General features: G+C 42.3%; 3 protein-coding genes across 5 annotated transcripts in view; all 3 read right to left on the bottom strand.

Moving 5' to 3' along the window:
• Positions 1-1,145, bottom strand: part of nfxl1 (nuclear transcription factor, X-box binding-like 1) — a 35,416-nt gene extending 34,271 nt beyond the window's left edge. Inside the window, exon 1 of one of the 3 annotated variants that reach the window (XM_042069494.1) lies at positions 1,082-1,145. The gene's annotated coding sequence lies outside the window, so the exon portion shown is untranslated. Of the gene's footprint in view, positions 1-588; positions 655-1,081 lie in introns of those variants that run through there. The other 2 variants (XM_042069495.1, XM_042069493.1) reach the window with 2 other exon arrangements.
• Positions 1,146-2,484: 1,339 nt separating this feature from the next.
• Positions 2,485-10,914, bottom strand: cnga1b (cyclic nucleotide gated channel subunit alpha 1b). The gene is made up of 9 exons (XM_042070147.1): positions 10,859-10,914; positions 10,202-10,730; positions 9,657-9,798; positions 9,408-9,467; positions 8,496-8,552; positions 5,347-5,478; positions 5,003-5,107; positions 4,709-4,815; positions 2,485-4,568 (listed from the first exon to the last, which is right to left on the bottom strand). The coding sequence occupies exons 3-9, from the start codon at positions 9,755-9,757 to the stop codon at positions 3,175-3,177; spliced, it is 1,956 nt and encodes a 651-aa protein (XP_041926081.1). The 5' UTR covers positions 9,758-9,798; positions 10,202-10,730; positions 10,859-10,914; the 3' UTR covers positions 2,485-3,174.
• A 3,059-nt stretch (positions 10,915-13,973) lies between these two features.
• On the bottom strand, positions 13,974-16,500 carry LOC121690185. Its single transcript, XM_042070608.1, has 7 exons — positions 16,384-16,500; positions 16,091-16,210; positions 15,788-15,850; positions 15,510-15,578; positions 14,590-14,628; positions 14,437-14,475; positions 13,974-14,348 (listed from the first exon to the last, which is right to left on the bottom strand). The coding sequence occupies exons 1-7, from the start codon at positions 16,498-16,500 to the stop codon at positions 13,974-13,976; spliced, it is 822 nt and encodes a 273-aa protein (XP_041926542.1).
• Between the last annotated feature and the right edge of the window lie 6,726 nt (positions 16,501-23,226).

Genomic DNA, 23,226 nt, shown 5'->3' with positions numbered 1-23,226 from the left:
TAATGCACTGTATATATCTATACTATTTTACTATTCGTATAATGTTACTGCTACTATACTGCATATAGATAGATAGATAGATAGATAGATAAATAGATACTTTATTGATCCCCAAGGGGAAATTTAATGTATCTGTACATGTTGTTCATAGGTCATATCCATATCTACTCTGCTCTTATAAGGTTAGTCGGGGTGCAATGTCTCTTCTGTCGTGTTCATACAAGCTCATACAACAAACGTGCACTTGCACTCATACTATTAAGCATGACTCTTGCAACAAACATAGGCCAAATGATTTCCTATAAGCTTACCGTTAACTTTATTTATTTTTATTTTGTTATTTATTTATTTATTTATTTATTACCCAGGTTCATTTTGTTCATAAATACACATTGTGCAGAATTTTAACAGGTTCAAAGATTTGGAATACGTGGAATAAGTTATACGACACTAAAGTGTTCGTAAGTATATATTTGAATGACGTGGATACAAACTCAGAGTAGTTCAACGATGAAGTTCACGGTTTGGCTGACAATAACTCTTCACAACAATGGGTGCTCTGTATGAACACTGGAATAGCTGAATTACCTTACGTACCAGCTAACCCAACCCAGCAATGTGGAAAAACTCTTGATACTGATGTGTTAAAATGAAACTGAAAAAAAAAAAAAAAGACTGAGTGGAGTTTTGACACTACATTCTTGTGCATTAGCAACTGACTTCCCTTGTCTCTTGTTGAGACCACTTACGGGGTGAAATATAGGTAGACTGTTAACTTAATGCAATGCTTAGCTAGTTATCAATGACACCATTTGTTGTTGTGTAACATCTGCCTAACAAGCAGCACTGCTGCAGCAGCAGCAAGGCTGTGAGCTAACGGCTAACGTTTACCTAGCTGCCCGGGTCGCTTGTTCAGCTCAATTAAAGAATATGTCAAATGCACGCTGATAACAAATTAGTATATTATTACTGTTGATCATTACTTATTAAATTCGCACATCTGATTGAACATGCACAGAAATTAACAAACGTAATATAACTAACAGCTAGTTAACATCAATTCATTGAAAAAGAAACCTACCAGAGTTTCAATCCACTGTCATGTACAGACGTGGCATGCGCAGTTTGTCCCTTTAGGGTGCATACTGGGAATAGTAGTATCTGCAATCCAAATGTGTCCACTTCTGTCAACAGAATCCCTGGTAAGGTTTTGAAAAATAAAACTACATCTCCCACTTGTTTCATGTTAAAATATCACACGTGTCACAGTGCACAGCAAAACCCATAGGCTGTCATTGTCAAATATTTCACTTCCATAGATTCATTCATTAATTCATTAGTCTGAGAGTATTTTTAGTCAAAATATGGCATTTTGTCTAACTAGGCTATTTTGACAATAATCTTAAGAATATCATCAGAATGCAGTAACAGGCAGCCTAAGACATATGACACCTTGACACCTCTGGGTTACTCACGTTTTAGTTTTAATTCCACAAACTTCAGAAGTCCATTTAACAGGTTATATGTTCCTCTCTGGGGGCTAGATAGATAGATAGATAGATAGATAGATACGTTATTGATCCCCAGGGGAAATTCAAGATCTTGCCCCATCGGACCCATAGCCTACCTCGGTTAGCGTTTTACTTCTGATATCTATTTTATCATATAAAGTATTTACCTAAGACAAATTATGCAAAAATGCAGATTTACAGAATGTGTTCATAAAGAGCTCATGATTTCAGTAAGCGGTCTCTCTTTTACATTTAGCTGACACTTTTGTCCAAAGCGACTTAAAAAAAATAGGGGGTCATCAAAGGTACAGAGACAATAGCCCTTATGTACTTGATGATTTGACAATGAGACAATGCTCATCTTCATGGTTTTAACAGGAACATGCATGCATGTGGACATTGGAATTGGGACTTTTTAGACTTCAACGTCACTTAGTCCTATATTGCCCCCTAGCGGCTCTCCAAAGGGAAAATATTAAGCCGACTGACAAATCTCCTCGGCTAAATCCTGGTCTGTGAAATATACAGTAGCATATGTTACGCTTTAGTTGTGGCAATTGGCACTATGAACTACACTGATATTTCCTTAATTTTTTAAATGTCATGTCATGTGTGGTGGTGTGCTTCAAGAAAAAAACAACAACATGGTTCTTCATTATGAATCTTATAAGACAAAAAAAAAAAATGCCACAGGTTGGAATTAAGTAATTTATAAACTGATTTAATAATAATCTGAAACAGAGTAGACTTACACATTATCTGGAACTAGAGCTTTTTACAGTTTAAGCATGTTCTGCCACATATCCAATGTTTAATAATTGTGATTTTGACAGTTCCATTAATAACACACATAATTGTAAAAAAGAAAGGTGCACTGCGAAAGTGCCACAGCTGCAGCAGTGAAGATCAATTATATTTGTATAAAAGCACTTTACAAAGGTTGCCTATGCATTTGAAAGCCTCGTCTTTAGGATTTGACAGGAGGACGGCTATGATATAAAAAGGATTATGCTTTTGGAATTTAAAGCTCTCCAGAACCCTTTGCTGCATCTATTATGTGGTGTACTTTGTTTCTTCCCAATGTTAACTTGAAATGTTTGATATAAATTATTGAATTGATGGCAACAATTCAGCTGTGGTGACCTCACAGAAGAGGCTGTGAAACCTCACAGGAGAAAGAATGAATTGTGGGAAATAATTCCCATGCGATATTCTTGTAGGAAGAGAACGTAGATGTAGAGGAAATGAGCATGATCTCAGCCACAGAGCTGCTTTTTACTTCCCACCTGGAAATACTGCATGAAGAACACAGCTCTTCTGTTTCAGGATTGGTGTTGTGATCCATGTCATACTTTTGTTCTTCCAAACAGATCTTTAAACTCTCAGACATTTTTTTTTTTTTACTTTCATAAATAATACACACCAGTGTACAATTCAGCATACCAACAGGATCACAGAGTCTCTGAATCACCACATTTCAGGGTGGAAGGCTATCACTTTGAAGGACAGCAGTCTCACTACTATCACTCTCCTGCTGTAAAAGTCTGTCAGGATTAGGGCTCTGAGTCTCCTGCGGGCTTTCTCAGTCCCCCATGTCCATTACCCTCTGACTGGCCTTCTCTGCTGTCCTCCTCCTGCCTCTCCCCTCCTCCCTGTCTCCCTCCTAGTCCTTCTTCTCGGGCTCCACCATCTCGGTGGAGAAGACCACCCCCGCGCTGACGGCCATCTTCCTCTCCAGGCGCGAGACGCGCTTCTTCAGCTTGCCCTCTGCGGCCTCGTGCTCAGCCAGCAGGCGGGCGTAGCGTGTCTGGAGCACCTCCAAGCTCATGCCCATGTGAATGACCTTCTCCTCCATCTCCTTGGGGTCGGGGCCCTGGGCAGCCAGCTCCAGGTCCAGCAGGTTGTCCTTGAGCAGGATCTGCCGCCCTTTCTCCTCCAACATGGCCTTGGCGTCGGGGTACTCGGTGAGCGCCTCCATCAGGTCGTCCTTGGACAGGCAGAAGAGGTCTGAGTAGCCAATGCTGCGAATGTTGGCTGTCCGGCGGTTGCCCGCCTTGCTGCCCTTGATGGCCAAGATGCTGATCTCGCCGAAGTAGCTACCGTCGCTCAGCACGACAAATTGTTTGATGCCGTCATCAGCCACCACCGCAAGCTTCCCCTCCTTGATGATGTACATCTCACGGCCAATATCGCCCTTCTTGCAGATGTAATCACCAGGGCTAAACACCTGGGGCTGCAGCTTCAGCACCAGCTCCACCAGCAAGCCGGCCTCACAGTCAGCGAAGATGCGCACCTTCTTGAGCGTGTCCAGGTGGACGTTGATGGCTATCTCGGCTCTCAGCTTGTCGGGCAGGTACTTGAGCACCTCGCGCTCGTCCACAGCCTTCTTGTTGGTCCACAGGTAGTCGAACGACTTGATCACACGCCGCTCCAGGTCTTTCGAGACGTGGCGGAAAGCCATGTATTGCTTGATGGAGTCGATGCGGGCCTGGAAGTCAGCCCTAGCCTGGTTCATGTTGGTGATCATGGAGCCCACGTTACCGACGATGGTAGCGAAAATCAGCACGCCCACCAGGAAGTCGGTGACGACAAAGAAGTACTCGGAGTTCTTCTCAGGAGGGGGCGTCTCGCCGATGGTGGTGAGGGTCAGTGTGGACCAGTACATGCTGTAGGCATATTTGCGCACAAGCCGGGCGAACTCAGGGTCGGAGGGGTCCGGGTAGACGAAGCCGTCGTTCCCAAAGCCGATCCACTTGGAGACAGAGTAGTACATGCAGGCGTTCCAGTGGATGATGATGAGGATGTACATGACGAGGTTGGAGATGCGGAAGACGTTGGGGAAGTTGGTGCGCGTCTCGGTGCGCTCAAAGAACTCAAACATGCGACCCACGCGGAACAGCTTGTTCATGCGGATCTCGGGGTAGTTCATGCCGAACACCAAGTAGAAGATGTCGGTGGGGATCATGGAGATCAGGTCCAGCTTGAATTGGAGACTCTTTTTGTACCGGTCACGCAGCTTTGCCTCATCTTTCACCAGCAAGCCTTGCTCTAGGTAACCTGGACACACACACACACACACACACACACACAGACAATTTGAGTATGCATACAGGTACATACAGAAACACACAGACGACACATGATTCATGACATAATAATTAAGGCCAGCTCTGCAGCTCTGTGGGATAGCTCCTCACCTGTGCGAGTACGGAATGCCATGTCTGCCAGGTACACCATATCAGCCACATAGTCCAAGATGAGCCAGGATGTCAAGTAGTCATGCTGCATCTCCTCAAAACATGCCCTGGGCAGTCAAACAGTCATACACCCCCCCAACACACACACACACACACACACACATACACAAACACCAACACAAATATAAATAAATTAAGTCATCATCAACTAAAACCAACCATTTACCAACACGTTAAGTCCTGCTGTGTGCTATGTGTGTGTGTGTGTGTGTGTGTGTGTGTGTGTGTTCTAACCTGGCAATTATTATTGTCCAGTTGTACATGACAGGCACCGTAATGACAAAGAGCCAGTTGTAGTACATGTTTCCTGCTGGGTCCACTACATAGATCTCTTTGGGTCTGGAAAAGCAATACACACACACACACACACACACACACACACACACACACACACACACACACACACACACACACAATCAGAATTCAAATCTGCATTAGAAAATGTTACTTTTAAAGTCAAATTGAGTCAGAGTGGAGCCACACTTGCATCTATATCACATTTGGCTTCCTGTCGCTAACAATTTGATCATCACATTTATTGTTTGGTATTTGTAACGCTGATAAGATGAAATACTCACGGCTCTTTCTTCTCTTTCTCCTTCTTCTCCTTCTCCTCTTTCTCCTTCTTCTCCTTCTCCTCCTTTTCCTTCCTCTCTTTCTCTTCTTTCTCCTTCAGCTTCTTCTCCTTTTTCTCTTTTTTCTCTTTTTTTCTGAAATCAAAATTAGTATATGTATACATTTTATGTTTTATACTGGAATACTTTTTAGGATGTCTATAAACTTCATCACTTAATTTTAACTACAATATTAAATCATGTTTTAGCCCCTGTGTCATTAGAGAATTGAGGAGCTTAGCTGATTTGAATCCCAACTTTTTGTGCCCAATGTTGGGTGTTGTGAGCCTTACCTTCCAGAATATAGAGCATCACAGTCCCGCCCCTCCTCCGAGAGAACTTAGTTACCGGAAGTAAATTTCCCATTAATTTCTCCCATTGACATTTTCGAAAAATCCGTATCTAAAGAGTTTTAGAGCATGTCTTAGGCCAGGGGTGGGCAAACTTGGCTCAAGGACTACATTGACAACAGAGACAAAAGCAGTGTTTGACATGGCAATGCTGTCCTTTAAGAAACATTCGGTGGCCTGATCAGTAGGCCTAGTCTGTGTCCACAGGGTTTAACATGTACAGTAATGTGAACACTGTTCACACAACTTTATTGGTTGGTTAAACATACTAGCACAATGCCACAATCTGTAAGTAGCCTATGCTGCAGGTTAAAACTATTCAAACCAATTTTACAAATTAAAGCCTAGTCTACCCTACCCACGTTTATTTATTACCTGGTTTGGTCCAACAAATATTCAGACTTATCTTATTCAGACTCATTCTAATAGTCTACTATGAAGTGTCCATTAGGCCTAAGAAATCTTCAGAAATGTATGATAACTTCAGGCATAAAGAAAGAAAGAAAACTCATGTAGATTACTGAGGAGGAGAGGAGGGCCAGGCTGAAGCATGTTGCCAAACAGTGCAAGTGGGCCCCTTCACACTTAGGCCCAATTTTGTAGTTTGTTTTCTTCATAAATCTCTGGTTTTAGGCAACTTCATACTCCATGGAAGCTATGCACTATTGGCAACAGTGTCACTCGCGCTTGTTTTGCTATGAAACGGCCATTCCCTCTTCGCGCGCCCTTCTCACCTTTTTCACCCCTGACCCGTTTTCATGCCTGTACAGTAGCCTAGCTAATGTTAACTAGCATTACCAACCTCCCTGCAAAACTCACCACACAACTGTGTAGGTCTTGTCCCTCATGCTGGCCCTTATAAAACCCACAAGCTGACGCTCGGACACACAACAGTCAATAATGTGACCCGATTTAAAGTGGTTTTCACCCCTTTGGACACTCTTGATTTTGTCCTTGAAAGTGAAATATTCACGGGGGCAGGGACGGTTTGCTAACCATTTTACTGCAGTGTCTAGCCAGTGGTAGCATCCAGCTTGTGCTATCAGCTAGCTAGCTAGTTCAAAAGTTTAAAGGGGCACTTGGCAACTATTTCAACGTAATAAACCCGCGTAATAAATCATTTGGATGGTTAAATGACCTGTTCCGGTGAAAATGGAGTAGTGAGGGGTTAAGCAGTGAGGGGTTAGTTGCCTTGCTCAAGGGCACTTCAGCCGTGCCTACTGGTCAGGGGTTTCGAACCGGCAACCCTCCGGTTACAAGTCCAAAGCGCTAACCAGTAGGCCACGGCTGCCCCTTTAAGTACTTAATGAGGATATACAGGGCTTTTTATGCCTCGACTAAGTTGATGTTTCCTATAAACAACAATTCATGTTCATAGAAACAACAAGGTCACTAAAACATAATATATTTCATACCTGTGTTGCAGCATGTACGCTAATGTTAGCAGCATTATAATGACATTCTAATGTCTGAAAGACTAATGATTAGCCTATCGGCTACTTAAAAAGTTAAGTGTTTAAACTAGGGCTGTCAAAATAACTGATTAATTTCGATTAATTAATTTGAGAAAAAATAACTGATTAAAAAAAATAACACAGATTAATCGATTCCGTATGACCTTTGACCCCGAGCCGTTGTAGTCAGTAACCATTAGACTGTAAAATGAAGGAGAGAGAAGAAAATGTCCTAGATCATTGATTGGAACATTTACTTTTAAGAAACGGTCTGATGGTGTTGATAAAAAATAGTGTTGATTAAAATAAAGTCTTCTGAAATGTCAGCAACAAAGAATTTGCATATCACTGGAGTTCATCAACTCTAAAGTCGCACATAAATGCATGTCCCCTAGGTTATATCTGTGGCCTGAAATACCTTGTATGTGAAAAACAACTTCTTTCCAAAGCACTTTTGAATTTATTTCCTCAGCATATTAGGTCATATCATAGATTATGATGCCCATTATTAAACAAATAATAAAAGAGTTTAATGTCACTAATGCTGATTATTCAATGATTTATTTGAATTTAAATATTTAAAATACATTCACAGCAAAAATTATATATGCGATTAATTTAGATTAATAAATTACAGAGTATGTAATTAATTAGATTATTTTTTTTAATCGATTAATAGCCCTAGTTTAAACTAGCATTTACAGTGTTCTGTTTGATGGTGTATTGGCCCTGACTAAGTTCATGTGATATATAAACCACAATCCTTGTTGATACAGTACAAGTACCAATGTTCGTCTAGAAAGTTTTTATTTACATTAAGATTTTCACCATAGGCATAGGCAGTAAAAGACTCTGCCATCTTTGTCAATCATTTTCGCTGAGAAAGTTTCAAACCAAAGATTCTAGAACAGAGCTCTGTTCTAGAATCTTTGTTTCAAACTATGGCCTTTCCAGCAATCAGAGGCATCACTGTGGGATTGTGGGATTGTTCAGGATTGTGGGTAATGAAGTACTTATCCAAGACATTGCGATTAAAAGACATTTATCTCAAAACAAGGTTAGTGCCCCTTGAATTTTCGCCCTCTTTATGAGCATATACAATCGCTTAGTACAGCCGTAGCTGGTTTTAAGTCTACCATGTATTGTTACGTTTTTATGGCTTAGCCTATACCCCCATGTCAATAGAGAAATTGTATTGAATTCTTACTTCTGGAATCGGCTGTGGGCGGGACTGTGATGCTCTATTCTAGCATATCATGTCATGCGAGTGACATGTCCTTGTGGCTAGCACACATAATAAATGTCTTACTTTTCCTTCTTTTCTTTCTTCTCCTTTTTCTCTTTCTTCTTTTTCTCCTTCTCTTCTCTGCAGAATAGAACAGAAAATAAAAGTGAGACAGGTCCTTCTGACATCCAGACAATCCAAGCCAAGGTCAAGAACGTCTCACTGGAGTTTTGGAGGTTTGTGTCTACATTGTGTTCCCTGTAAAGCTATTATGCATTATAAGAGATGTGTGTGTCACTCTAGCTGTAGACGCGCATATTCTCAGCTATATTGCTGCTCAGATTCTCAGATAATGTGCTGATCTTTATGTTGTGCAAGGCTGTAGCTTATTGTTAAAGGGCGCAAACACATTTTGCCCTGTGTTTGCCATGGTGTCTGGGATAGTTCTGTCTCCATTTTGTATTGGTACTGTTTGAGTGAATGTGCTATATGATGCCTAACATGGGCGAGAGGGAGATTCAGTTGCCCTTATTTTAGTGTGTCTGTGTGTATGTGCACGTGCACGTGCGACGTGTGTGCATGGGTGTGTTGTACAGTATATTTGTGCATGTGTATGTGAGTGCGTGCATGGGTGTGTTGTATATTTGTGCGTGTGTATGTGCGTGCGTGCATGGGTGTGTTGTATATTTGTGCATGGGTATGTACGTGTGTGCATGGGTGTGTTGTATATATTTGTTCATGGGTATGTACTGTATGTGCGTGCATGGCTGTGTTGTATATTTGTGCTTGGGTATGTATGTGCATGTGTGCATGGGTGTGTTGTATATTTGTGCATGGGTATGTGCATGCATGCATGGGTGTGTTGTATATTTGTGCATGGGTATGTGTGTATTTGCCTGCGTGCGTGGGTGTGTTGTATATTTGTGCATGGGTATGTATGTGAGTGTGTGCGTGGGTGTGTTGTATATTTGTGTGCGCACACTTGTGTGGGCTTACTCTTCATTGTTGTTGTTATTATTGACGTTAAAGAGTCCTGGAGTGGGTACTGGTTGACCTCTGAGGAGAAAACACAACGCCTGAACCAGTATTTCACAACAATCTTACATAAAACAGTATTGCAACAAATGCACCAATCCATGATGATGAGCCAACGCCAGCAAATAACCATCCATTTTTCTGAAAAGAAATCATTGATGCTGTTAATTGATTTTGTTGTGGGAAAACTGGACAGCCCATAATGCTCACGTGATATTCTGGGAGTCTTCGGAAACCTCCTCTATCCGCTCCAGGGCACTCCCTGGAGGCGGGACCAGGATCGTAACCTGTGGCGTCACCCTTGTAGACATGGCTGCTAATTGGCTCCACTGCCTGCCAGTCACATTAACCTCTGTGGTATTAGAGAAATGAAGGCAGTGACCCATTACCCACAGTCCAATTCTTCAATAAAGCCCATCTGACCTTTGTTCAACTTACACTTTAGTTTAGTTTGACATTGGGTTAACACAGAACAAATTACATAACAAAAACTGGGAATACATAATGATGAATTGCTTCTATGATGGGAATTTCAAGGTGTTGCTGTTCAAATGTGGAAATCCTACCATGGTAGAGATATTAAATCTGTTCTGAGCAACATCAATTCAGACAGCTCTATTACCTGTGGAGTCTGTTTCAGACTAAAGAATAAACGTCTTGGTAAAAACCAAGGAGGACAATTTCACTAGGGGTCAGAATGATTTTCATTCAATGTACTATTCATTTGCTTGATGATCATAAAGAGTGTTACTCACCGAGTGCTAGTGTAATCCCATAGACCGCAATGACACTAACATGTCCTCTTCTTCACAGGTATCCGTCATGGCATTTTAAAATGACTAAGACGACAGTAATTCTCTGTCCAACACACATACACAGGTGAGGCAAAGGCAGTTCCCTCCAAAATAAAGAGCAGGAAGTGAGCTTAATTTGTCTCTATATTCCGCATGGCCTCCAGGATAGCGTTAGTATTACTGAGATGGACAGGAAGGCTGGAAATGACAATCACTTAGTCACCGACACCGACACACACACACACACACACACTCTTGTGCCCGCACACGCACACACACACACACACTCACACACACACTGATGAATATGGATGAGATTTGTTTCTGACCTGAGCTGTGTGAGTGTAGAGAGGCGGTACCTCACAGTAGGCTACTGGTCAGGAGGGAGATCGGGGGCACTAAGGCGACTTTGTCTCGTTCGCTCGGTTTCATCTCACTTGCCTCCTCACTTTAAGTCCACACAGTCAATATTTCACTTCTGTCCAATGAGCTTGCAAGAGAAAAAAAAAGGGTTGGCTTTGTTTTGAAGTTTGGCTTGTATAAAGGAACTTAGAAATGCAGTTGTGATCGGAGCAGGTTTTAACGAGCTTCTCTGTCACTGTGTGTGTATGCGTTCACCTTGAGGATAGAGGGTAACAACAGATTAGACTCTCTCTTGCTCCGTCAGCTCTCTGTCTAATACATCCAAACCCTAAGCCTATTACAATCACACTCCTCCAGTTAAATACATACCAAACCACACATACACACATTCACACACACATAGAGAGAGAGAGATCATCAAAACAGCTACTACCAGAGAAGCTGCTACAAGTTTCAAAGCACTTTGTAGTAATTTGTATAATGTTGGGATTACAGCTTTTTTCCAATTGCTTAAGCACAATTTTGAAAACAGGGCCTGTTTTTTTTCTTCTTCAAAACACTACACACAACACAACACCTCTCCCAGGTAGCAGAAGCCATCAGATCTTTTGCCAAATGAAACACTTCAGTCAAAACTATATTCTATTATTTATCAAAACTATGTTGCTGTCATATCACAAACACATCCATCATATTCAGCATTGAAAATCAGGGAGATTTCCCAGGTTTCTCCCCCAAAATATGGGAACATTTCAACATTCCTCTTTCTGTTGCTGTCCCTCTAACAGCAAGAATTCAAACTACAAAACCGCTGCACTAACTAAAGGATGTGTGGAGCTACAGAGCTACATTTCCAGAAAGTGTATTGCAATGAAAGAGCAGTGAAACATTTGTGGAGACATAAAAAGGCCTAACAAAAGGGAAAGGTAATAATGATATAAAAAAACACACACACACCCCTAAGCATCCTTTCATGGGACCTGCATAAATTTGGACACATCATGTGACTCAACCCCTCTTTACAACCAATGTTGCTCAAATCTCATCATCTCAGGAGACCACTGCACATTGTTCTGATGTCATCCTACGGTTGCTGAGTGACATCCAAATTACAGTAGTTGACGGTCATATTCAAATTTAGCCTAGAAATCTAGACGCACCCTAGCGGCAGCAAATTACATTTGCTTCCAGGGCTAGTCTAGCAACTGTCCGTTGGCTTGTGAGCTTGAAAAATTAAACTTCTATCAAGCCAATCAAATCGTGTATAGAGTCGTTAGGCGGGCTTAACATAATGATTGATGGCAGAGTTGCAACATTTTGGCTTGAATTCCCTGCTACTTGAAAACAAAGAAGATGGATGTTGCTGTTGGCCAACAGTGTGACACGAGTTAAGCTTGTTTTAAGTTGGCAAAAGTTTGAACTAGCCAACTAGCTCCGCTGGTGGGAAAACGCATAAGACTCAGCACTGTCCTATTGTGTGCAGAGGGAATTTGAAAGACAACCGATTATCCCGCCCCTCGGACTGAGCACTGTGAACGGTGAGTGCCCAGACCCTACTAATGTGGGTCTGGCTCGTCAGGCTAATTCAAATTTGCAGTGGTCTCTTATTTTGAATATGACCGTCAACCGTAGGATGACATCAGAAAATGTGCCGTGGTCTCTTCATTGTTTCCAGAGCTGTACATGTGTTCCTTGTCTTTGTTCACATGCTCCTCCAGGTCTACCACTATGTCTTGACCCCGCCGCTCCACCCGGCATCTTTTGTCCTGTGTGTCAATGTCTTGTGCACTCTGTGCACACAAACATGCGCTATATAAATAAAAGTGACTGGACTGGACTGGACTGGACTGGACTGGACTGGACTTGACTTAACTCTTCCTCACTCCATTCCTCTATAGGCTTCACCTATCCTCACTGTTTCTCCTCCTCCATCCTCTCAGTATTGCCTTCCATTTCTGTTGTTGACAAGGGCTCACCTACCAGTGTTTTGGACTGATCGTTGAGTTTACAGTTATGCTCATGTACTGTATATATCTATGGTTATGCTGTTAAGTGTCTTTACACCCGATAGTTGTGTTTGATCAATTGGTTATGGGCCTTAAAATTGCAAAGAGGAGAAATTATTGTGGGTGATTTTAGGCGAGGCACTAGGCACACTGGGCTGACAGCCTCATTGACATGGCACCTATCCCAATTTCTCAGAAAATGTGTGTTGTGTTAATAAGTTTATGTCTCTCCAATTGAGTCAATAGCATTTTATTGGTGCTGTTGACAGGATAGTACCAGCAATGTATTGATAGTCATGTGGAAAGTTGCATTTAGACAGCAACAATTTAATGGAGGTCGCCAGTCCCTAGAGCCAGCGCACCTGCATTGTTCTGGTAAACCTACAGTATGGCCTATGTGTGTGTGCAAGTCATGGTATGCAAATTAGCTTAACCAGTATCACATGTCAATCACATTTCGTAGGCTACAGTGAGGGTAGTTTGCTGTAAACTTCTTATGAAATATACAAAATAAAGATGGGATTATGTACATAAAGTAAACTTGTTGCCATGTTTCTCATGAAATGAAACAAAAGCATTGCAGCCAGTCTTGAAGTACTGAAATGTAGAGCATTGTATTTACCTGAAATATATGTTTGTTTACCAGTCACCTGGTTACAGTATCCATGCAGCAAAACTATGTCATAAAGGAAGCCAATAAACATAATGTTTCAAAATACCATCATTGTGATTATTTGAAATCCAAGCCACTCTTCTGAGACACTCAAATTGGCTGCTGACTATAGTCACTGATTAAATATGGCTGCTTCATGCTTCTTACAGTGCTTTAGAGGACAGTTGGGCCAGGGTGATGATGAAGATGAGAGGGAGGAGAACCCAGATGTTGGACATGGCTGGCACAGCGGGTGGGAGGCAGAAACTGAGCAGGAGCGTAAGAGGAGACTCAAGAAGTACAAGCTGGAGGAGCTGAAGAGGGAGCTGGAACTGCTCGGCGTCTGTATCGACGAGGAGCTGGACCACAGTCGCCATCGGAGTCAGAAGAGGATGAGGAGAAAGTACAGGAAAGTCCTTGTGCGAGAAATGAAGAACATTGTCATGGAGAAGCAGAGACGGGCCGAGGAGGAGAGCGGGCTCTCTTTGGATGAGAGAGGAGAGTATTAGGAGAGAACCGAGGAGAAATGGAGGAGAAGATTGGAACATTTTCATTTGATGTCCATCCATACACCAAACAATACATCCTTTTCTTAAAAAATATAAGTTAAAGATAAACTTAAATGAAGACTTATGCAATAAACTGATTTTTGAATTCATATCATTCTTTTGTAATGTCGTTTTTCTTTGGAATAACCCAAGCATTGGAGGACTCAGGCTCCATCTCCTCTGGACGCGATGTGTGTGAGTGTAAGGGACTCCGTCCTCCCCGCAGTCTCTTTCTGTGTGCCAACGATGGCCGACTCTGGGGCACAGGGACTGTGGGCCTCCTTTACCCCACTCTTCCCCCTTGCCTCCTGCTGCACCCCTGCTGGCAGATCTGGGGCATTTGTCCCTGGTCCAGTTACCCCTGTGAGTGCTGGAGTGAGAGTGGTGTTGGGTGCTGCTGCGCCTAAGTGGGCAAAGGTGGGTGAGTCGGTGGGCACAGTGGGGAGCAACAGGCCCTCTGGGTCCTCAGGGGCACCCTGGCCTTGTTGTGACAGATCGGCATTGGGCATCTCAACACTGACAGGGAGCATATAGATCACCTGAGTGACAGAAAGAGAGACATGAGTGATTGTGTGTATTATTATGCTTCTATTCGTGATATCTGAATGGTTTGGGTTTGGAACTTACAGGTGGTATAGCTCCCTCTTCTGAGCTCTCGGAGTCTGACTGGGAAGAAAACATTTGTTTGAAATGACTTTCTTTGTGAGGTGGTTTAGATGGGTGATAATGGGCATGTGATCACTTCAAGTAAAATATACTTTTTTTGCAAATGAAATTTACCTCTGATGTGGATGAAGTTGTCCATGATGGGAAAAGGGCCTGACCAGTAACGAGAGAGAGAGAGAGATAGAGAGAGAGAGAGAGAGAGAGAGAGAGAGAGAGAGAGAGAGAGTTGTAATTATAATCTCTAGGACTTCTCTCCCCTCCCTGCATGATATATACATCAGCCGATGTAAGAACAGAGCCACTATAATCATAAAGGACTCCGCCCATCCCAGTAACTGCCTGTTCAGTTTGTTGAAGTCAGGCAAGCGCTTCTGCAGTTTGAAGGCCAAAACTGAGGGACTAAGAAAAAGCTATTTCCCTCAGGCCATTAGACTCCTCAACATGGACATGCCAACTTGCCAACCTTGAATGATATCCCATTTTGATAACATTATGTATTATTACTACTATTATTATTATTATTATTATTATTATTATTATTATTATAATTATTATTGTTATTATTATTATAATTAGTAGTAGTAGTAGTATTCATGTCACTTTATTATTTGATTTATTATTAACTTCTGCTTTTAATCTTGTATCTAACTTAGATTCTTTCTACTTTACACAGTCATGAAGCTAACCAGGCTTACATTTCACTACTTGTTATATACTGTTCTAATTGTGTATGTGATTAATAAATCTCTCTGAATCGGAATGTTGTGAGACTGTGTGCATGTGTATGTTGTTGCTGCAAAACAAATTGCCCCATTGGGAACAAAATACAATTCTACTACCACTACTAAACAATGCATGAGTTTAATTCTCTTCACTTTGGTGAACCATGTTAATTTAGATAGATAGATAGATAGATAGATAGATAGATAGATAGATAGATAGATACTTTATTGATCCCCAAGGGGATTTCTTTTCATCCAAAAGAGTAGTATGCTACAGGTTGTTGTGCACCTATATGCTTGTGGATGTCTAACCTGTGCCTGTGTGTTTTGGTCTGCAGAGGGTCCAGGCTGAGACCATACTGGGAAAAACATCGGATTAGTCTGTGGAAGAAACAGGACAAAGCATGCTTACATAGACAGACATGCACAATCAAACAGTACAACAGTACAAACTGCATATAGTAACACAATGTATAGTAGTATACAGTACTGTTACACATCATCCCATTGACAGGCTTGATCAGTCTAACACATGCCAGGATGCACATTAGGCACAGATCCAATCACATGACCCACACACGCAAGCTCACCAGAACAGGCTCCACAGCAGGGAGGAGGGGCACTAAAAGAGGATCAGTCCACACACTCAGCACCTACAACACACACACACAGATGCTGTAACACACACGCAACAATACAATAACATGCACATATACTGTAACACACACACACACACTCTCTCTCTCTCTCTCACACACAGACACAGAGAGAGAGAGAAAGAGATTCACAGTCATACACACAGTTACACACACACATGCCACACACACAGACACAGACACACACACACACACACACACACAGACAGACACACAATAACAGATGACTGGAGTCACCTGTCCCTGGGGGTCTGGCTGCAGAGGCTCTTGGGTGATGCTGCTGAGTGTTGGAGAAGGGGTTGGGAAGAGAAGCACCTGGCCCTGAGGATCCTGCACTCCAGGATTAACTACTACATACTGTATAACATAACATAACATAACATAACATAACATAACATAACATAACATAACATAACATATTAGATCCAACGCCATTATACAAATATATGAGATTTGATCAAGTCTTCCCTCAAATCATCATAAGGATACACACCCAGCCTGCACACAGTCTTTGCAGCCTATACACTCACCTGAACTCTGTTCTCGGGTGCTGGAGTGTGTACCAGTGCCTCTGGAGTGGGTACCAGTGCCTCTGGAATGTGTGTGATGGGGAGCTGGTTGTATGTCTGCGTCTCTTGAACTTCCATGTTAAGTCTCTGAACCATACCTGTGTTGGCAGTTTCACTATGTGTGTTGACAGTTTGAATGGGTTTGTTGACATTTTGGAAGGATGGACTGAATGTATGTGTGTGAGTGTTAGTGTTTTGAAAAGGTGTATTGAATGTTTGTGAGTGCCTTGCTAGTTCTTGAGTGTGTGTGAAGAGAGCATGCTGTTGTGTGCCCTGCTTGAATGATCTGCTCAGTGGCATCAGGTAGCTTTGTGGACCAGTAGGGGTCAGTATAGTCACTGGAACCAGCACAGAGTAGGTAGTGCCCCCCAGAACACTGGACACTGGCATCAGCTGATGGGGGAAACAGACAAATGGACAAAACAGATGGAAAAACTGAGGATGGAAAGAGAGTGCACAATAATAACTCCACATAGACACCATACAGCTGGCTCTAGCTGTAACTCTCTAAGCTCTCTAACTCTTAAATGTAAGCTCTCTGTACATTTGAAGGGTTCAGATGCAAAAGCCTCTAAATGCCACAGGCTTTTGCATCTGAACCCTTCAAATGTACATAGAGCTTACATTTAAGAGTTAGAGAGCTTAGAGAGTTCAAAGGTTAACGTCAAAAATGAGATAAAGATGGTGAGTGGATGCTCTCCACACATAGTATAAGTTAGTCAAATAATTTAACTTCAAAACACACTACAGTAAATACCACTCTCTTCCTGGTCTGAAATATCGATTTATAGGCAAAAATCTATACGAGCCTGATTTTAAATGCTCATTTAAAAGAAAAGTGGTCAGACAGATTTAGAGGATTTTGCATCTGAACTCTTCATTTGTACAGTTTTTTCCCAAACTGGGCTACTGCAATGTTTTGTTAGCTGGCCTACCTGCTTGTGTAGGGAGACCATTACAGATGATTCATTCACGTTTGGTCTTCAATCACCCAGAGAAGTCTCCGCCTCTCCTCTGTCATTTACTCCTTATTGGCTTCCAACAGCAGCCAGAATTACATTCAAGTCCCTCATTCCACGTCCTGTACCCTGCTATCTTAAGTCCACGATACCCTGCTATCTTAAGTCCATGATACCCTGCTATCTTAAGTCCATGATACGTTCCCTCTCGCCCACTGCAGTCCTCTGATGAACGGCTGCTATTTCGCCCTTCCACCATCACACAGTCAACCCTCTTTTCTTCTGGGATTCCTCATTGGTGGAATGATTTATCTAAAGCTCTGCTTTCTAGCGCTAGTTTTGGGATCTTCAAAAAGCATCTAAAGACTCTGTGTACCTTGTATCTAACGTATTAGTTCTCCTTGCAGAGTCACGGTTTGTATATGTTTCTGGTTATTGTTTTTGTTATGTTAAATTCTATTTAGTGTATTGCTAATAGGTATTTCTATAGGATATAACTTTACTTTAGACTGTTAATTTAGTTCAAATGTTAATGTCATATTTACTGATGTCATTGTAGGTCGCTTTGGACATAGGTCTGCTAAGAATTAAACATTAACATCAACAAGCATCTCAAGCAACATATCAACACACTACTCACTGGAAAACTAGATGACGCTTCCAGCAGCAACATCATTGTCAGCAGACAGCCTAGCACACCATACAGATCATACACACACACACAAATACATAAAGTTAAAGTTAAGATATGTACAATAGGCCTCCATGTTGGAAGGCTTACTCAATGAACGTGAAACTGTATTATGTATTAACTGTAAGTTAACACATATTCATTGCACACTGCCCTCCCCCCACATACACAGCACACTATCCCATCTCCCTTGTCATCCCCCCAACACACACACCAAGACCCTGGCAGTTGGGTTAGCCCCTTGAGCCGTGGATCTGCCCAAGGTTTCTTCCTTGGTAAGGGAGTTTTTCCTTGCCCCTGTTGCTCTTGGGTGCTCCTTGTTAGTGCCCCCCCCCCCCCCCCAATCCTAATCCTCCCCCACCTTTCTTATGCAGCCCTTGCCACTTAATCTACTAAACCCCTCTTCTACTGCACTTTTTACCCCCCCCCCCCCCCCCCCCCCATAAATGCACAAATAGGCTGACACCAGACATAATTTCACTGCATTTCTTACTTCCAGTAACTATATGCATGTGACAATAAACTTCCTTGAATCCTTGTATCCTTGTAAGTTATTTCCAACGGCATTCAAGTATAAAAAAATGAACAGAGCTTTAAGACCTCTGCACCATCCCTTACGAGAATTAATCAGTCTTACCTGTTCCCATGATTAATCTCCTGTACTGGGGATTAATCTCCAGTTACTGGGGATGTTTGGCTCACACCATCTATACACACTATGTTCTGACTGTCAGAATTTAAACTCAGACATCACAACTCATGAGCCAATCGGAGAAAGGGAGGAAAGTGCATCGTCTTCGTCAGAAAGAGACAGTACATCACTTGAGAGATTAGCAGAATCATAGAGACACACACATTTTCTCTCTCATTTGCTCTCATTCTCTCTTCTAAATGAGAGGAAGAATGAGTGTGTCTGTATGATTCTGCCAATCTGTCTTTTTTTATGAAGACGATGCACTTTTCTCCCTTTCTCTGATTGGCTCATGAGTTGTGATGTCTGAGTCGGGTAGACATAGCATAGGAACACATGTGTGTTGTCATTCAGGAGTCATAACGTCAACCCTCATTAGCAAGGACCACCGACACAGGGATGTCTGAACGACTTCAATGACATTACATCAGTGTCAGAGTAGATACGAGGGAGGAAAAAGCTTTCAAGAGCAAATTTACATGTCAGAAACACCCAGATTTACATTTTACTTTCACTTTATTACATTTGGCTGACGCTTTTTTAACCAAAGTGACTTCTAACAAAGGAGATGATCAAGGTAGAGTGCGATAAGGACAAGTTTGTGCAGCAGTAAGTGCTACTTCCATACAGCCAAGTGTCAGTCCTCGTCAGGCGGTAAGTGCTAGAATTAGCATGTCTAGTTGTTGTTGAGGCTAGAATGGAGAATCTTATTTTCTTTTACATTTGCAAAAAGATGACAGGAACACTTTATGAAGAATCCAAGCTGACGACTAGACACCCAAACCACAGACACTGATTCAACAAAACCTCTTTACCAAGGTGTTCATTACCGAGCTAGAGTGCACATAGAGCATAGAGGAAACAGATAGAGGTAAATGGACTAAACTACACAAAGAAGGAAGCAGACAGTGAAATTAAACAAACAGATCCTACACCTCCTACACCCAACACACACACAAACACACACACACACACACACACACACACACACACACACACACACACACACACACACACACACAGACACATGCACACACAAACACACACACATGCAGCTTTGGTGAGGGGAAATCATAGGCCACATCTCACTTCTGAGCAAAACTATTACTATATAGAATATAAACTAGACTTATCTTTCACAGTTGCTAACATAGTAGCGTTGTTGTGCATTGTGCAATGTGCATAAGGATATGTGGACGAAATTCATTGTTTCCATGTCATTTGTTAAAACAAATGCTCAAAAGCCTAACAACTCTATCTTGGATTATAGGAGATAAGTGTGATAAGACAAACGATGATGTCTAAGTAGTAGGCATAATGAAACAGCTTCATGTGTCCCTTTTCTTCTTAGGTGGCATATGATCTACAAAGCACAACAAGGGGTAAAAATGTACATGCTGAAGGGCAAAGGACATATTCAAATGTTTTACTCTGGCCTTTTTTTGGGGTAGGCTGTATTGGCACATCTGCCTGCTTGTCTATCAGTGCCACCACAAAGTGATGTAGCCTATATGCTTTGACACTTAGATAGCCCCCTTGCATGTTAGATAGCCCCCCCCCCCCCCTTCGATTTCAGCCAATCAAATGACAGCATTTCTTTCACTGTCATCCTGGCCATTGGAATCGGTCCAAATAGCACAAAGGAGTTTGCTAGAATATTGGTGGGAACAATTTTGTCATCTCAAAATATTGATGGGGACCTACTCCCATGACACACACGCACACACAAAGACACACACACATACACACACACACACACACACACACACACACACACACACATAAAGGCCTAGACAGCAGGTAATCCACAAAGTAGAGGGTGGGATGGGAGGAGAGTCTCTCAGAGGATCAGGAACCACAGAGGAGGAAGGGGGTCATTAGAGAAGGAGAACAGCAGACAATGTGAAAGAGATAGAGAAGGAAGGATCATACATATACTATACTATGCACATATACAATAAACTACACTCTTAAATATTCAAATTGCCTAAACCAAACACACTGCTACTGTATGTAAAATAATATGTAGACACTAATACTGTATACAGTACATCAAGTCAAGAGAGTAAGAAACAGAGCTTGGGGAATTGCTCATAAGCAGATTTGTCATTTGCTCTGTTCTGCTGTTGTTGTCGGTCTTGAGCAATGCCAAAGTGATGTTTTTCTATTCTAATTGTTCCATACTGTCTAACGTTGGAACAGAACTAAAGCTCTCTTCCAGAAGACATTATCCAAGAAAAAATCCAGTGTAATGCAGAAGAAACAGAAGTGTCTTTTACCTATGTATCGTAAGAAAAATAGCCCAAAAGATAGATAGATAGATAGATAAATAGATAGATAGATACTTTATTGATCCCCAAGGGAAAATCCAAGGTCTCAGTATCACATTAAAAAATAGATTAAACTAGAAATGTAATGCCAGAGGAATTACAGTAGTGGATGGAAAGCTGCTGGCTTAATGTTGGTGTAATCACTTAATCTTTGGGCTCATACAAACCCTCGCACCAAAAAACCTTGTGTGTCAAGGCGTTCTTGAGATAACACTCAAGGTGTTTTTGACCTTGACATTTGACCTTTGACCTCTTTGAGTCCACAACACTCGGTCCCAAACACTCATACCAAATTTCAGGCATGTATGTCAAGGCATTCTTGAGATATCGCGTTCAGAGTATTCATGGACTTGACCTTTGACCTTTGATCTCCAACATCAACTCACTTCATCTTTGAGTCCATACAAACACTTGTACCAAATTTGAAGCATATGTGTCAAGCCGTTCTGGAGATATAATGCGCAAAGCATGATATATGGCTATAACTTTTATTTTGACACACTGGAAACACTTAAACAAGATATGTAATTCAGGGAGAGCCAGAGTGTATGCTAAGAAGCTGAGACAGTTGGATTCACAAGTGACACCTGTGCCAGTGTTCTGATTAGCCCAGGAACTACTCTGGGAGCTTAACGACTGCAGCTGGCTTTAGACTACATCACAGCCTCCATTCAAGTCTATGGGGGGAAAATGAGCTTTTAAACATTTTTAATCCCCTATTTCTCAAAAAGTATAAACTTTTAAAATAATCTGATATACTAACTCTCGTGTCCAACTCCAGACCTACACAACAGTTATTTCAACATGTCTGTACGTTAAGCGGTTAGAGTCGCATTCATTCTTGAAAAGGTAAAAAGAAAAGGTTATAAGAAGAAGAAGAAGAAGCCAGGAGATTTCAAGATAGTGGATTCCATCCACTATTACAACCAACAAAAGCATGGAGGGAACAATGAGGAGTGAATCACTGTAGGTCATGTTCAACTGCACTGCCCTCTTGTGTTGGTGCACAGTCAGTGACTTCAGCTATCCCAGGAAAAGTCTCTTTCTGCATCTGTGGACAGAGAGAAAGAAATATATGAGGAAAGAGGAGAAAAAGACAAAGAGGCCAAGAGCCAAGATCTCTGTGCCTCTCCTAAAATAGCCAAAAGCTGATCTGAGAACAGTGATTGTTCCATTTGAACACACCAGATCAGAGTCAGGCATGGCCAGCTGTTGAGGATTAGTCAGCTCTGTAGGAACCTCCTGTATGAGGGGAGAGTGGAACTGCATGGGAGATATGACAGATGGGAGATAGGAAACGCCCTGCAACCAATCAATTAGCAAATCAATAAATCAATCAAGTAATGCACACAAACACACAAACATTTCTGTACCTATCTTCAATTATACACACAAACACACACACATACACACACGCACACACACACACACACACACACACACACACACACACACACACACACACACACACACACACAAACAAACACACACACACACACACACACACACACACACACACACACACACACACACACATACACACATTACTCACTGGTTGACCAGGCACGTCCTGTGGTTGTTGCACTATGATGTTACCTCCGATTAGTTGAGAGCCAAGCTGAGTACCATGGGATACGGAAGGAGACAGGGGATTGGTCTGATCAGTGAGTGGTGGTGCCTGGGGCAGGATGGAGGAAAGGAAGGGTGGAGGGACTGGCATTGCAGATCCACCAGCACCAGCGTCCGGGAACCTGACCTGAGGGCCAAAGTGTTTGGGGAGACCCTGTGGAGGTAAGGCACCTGGAATGAAGCCCAGGGGATTCTGATTGGCCATAGGAGGGAAGCCCAAGGGATTCTGATTGGCCATAGGAGGGAAGCCCAGGGGATTCTGATATGGCACAGGAGGGAAGCCCAGGGGATTCTGATTGGCCATAGGAGGGAAGCCCAGAGAATTCTGATTGGGCACAGGAGGGAAGCCCAGGGGATTCTGATTGGCTAGTGGAAGAAGGGCGAGGTCACAAGGGACCAGGTAGATTAATGGAGAGTCTAGACGCTGGGGGACATTTGGAAGCGTGAGAGAAACCACTGGACCACCATTGACAGGAACCGACGGGCCACTGGCAGGAACCCTTA

The sequence above is a fragment of the Alosa sapidissima genome, chromosome 18 (assembly GCF_018492685.1).
Source record: "Alosa sapidissima isolate fAloSap1 chromosome 18, fAloSap1.pri, whole genome shotgun sequence".
NCBI lineage: Eukaryota > Metazoa > Chordata > Actinopteri > Clupeiformes > Clupeidae > Alosa > Alosa sapidissima.
This window is presented reverse-complemented; position numbering and strand designations above follow the sequence as displayed.

Bases quoted from the DNA above. Each gene is read 5' to 3' on its own strand.
- cnga1b (XM_042070147.1), bottom strand. From the start codon at position 9,757: ATGTCTACAAGGGTGACGCCACAGGTTACGATCCTGGTCCCGCCTCCA. The intron at 5,108-5,346 runs GTGAGTATTTCA...TTGCTTTTCCAG, and splicing joins GAGAAAGAGAAGAAAGAGCC to ACCCAAAGAGATCTATGTAG. The intron at 4,569-4,708 runs GTGAGGAGCTAT...GTGTGTGTCCAG, and splicing joins GGCATTCCGTACTCGCACAG to GTTACCTAGAGCAAGGCTTG.
- LOC121690185 (XM_042070608.1), bottom strand. From the start codon at position 16,500: ATGGAAGTTCAAGAGACGCAGACATACAACCAGCTCCCCATCACACAC. The intron at 15,851-16,090 runs GTGACTCCAGTC...TGTGTGTTGTAG, and splicing joins AGCCAGACCCCCAGGGACAG to GTGCTGAGTGTGTGGACTGA. The intron at 14,349-14,436 runs GTAAGTTCCAAA...TCTGTCACTCAG, and splicing joins AAGAGGGAGCTATACCACCT to GTGATCTATATGCTCCCTGT.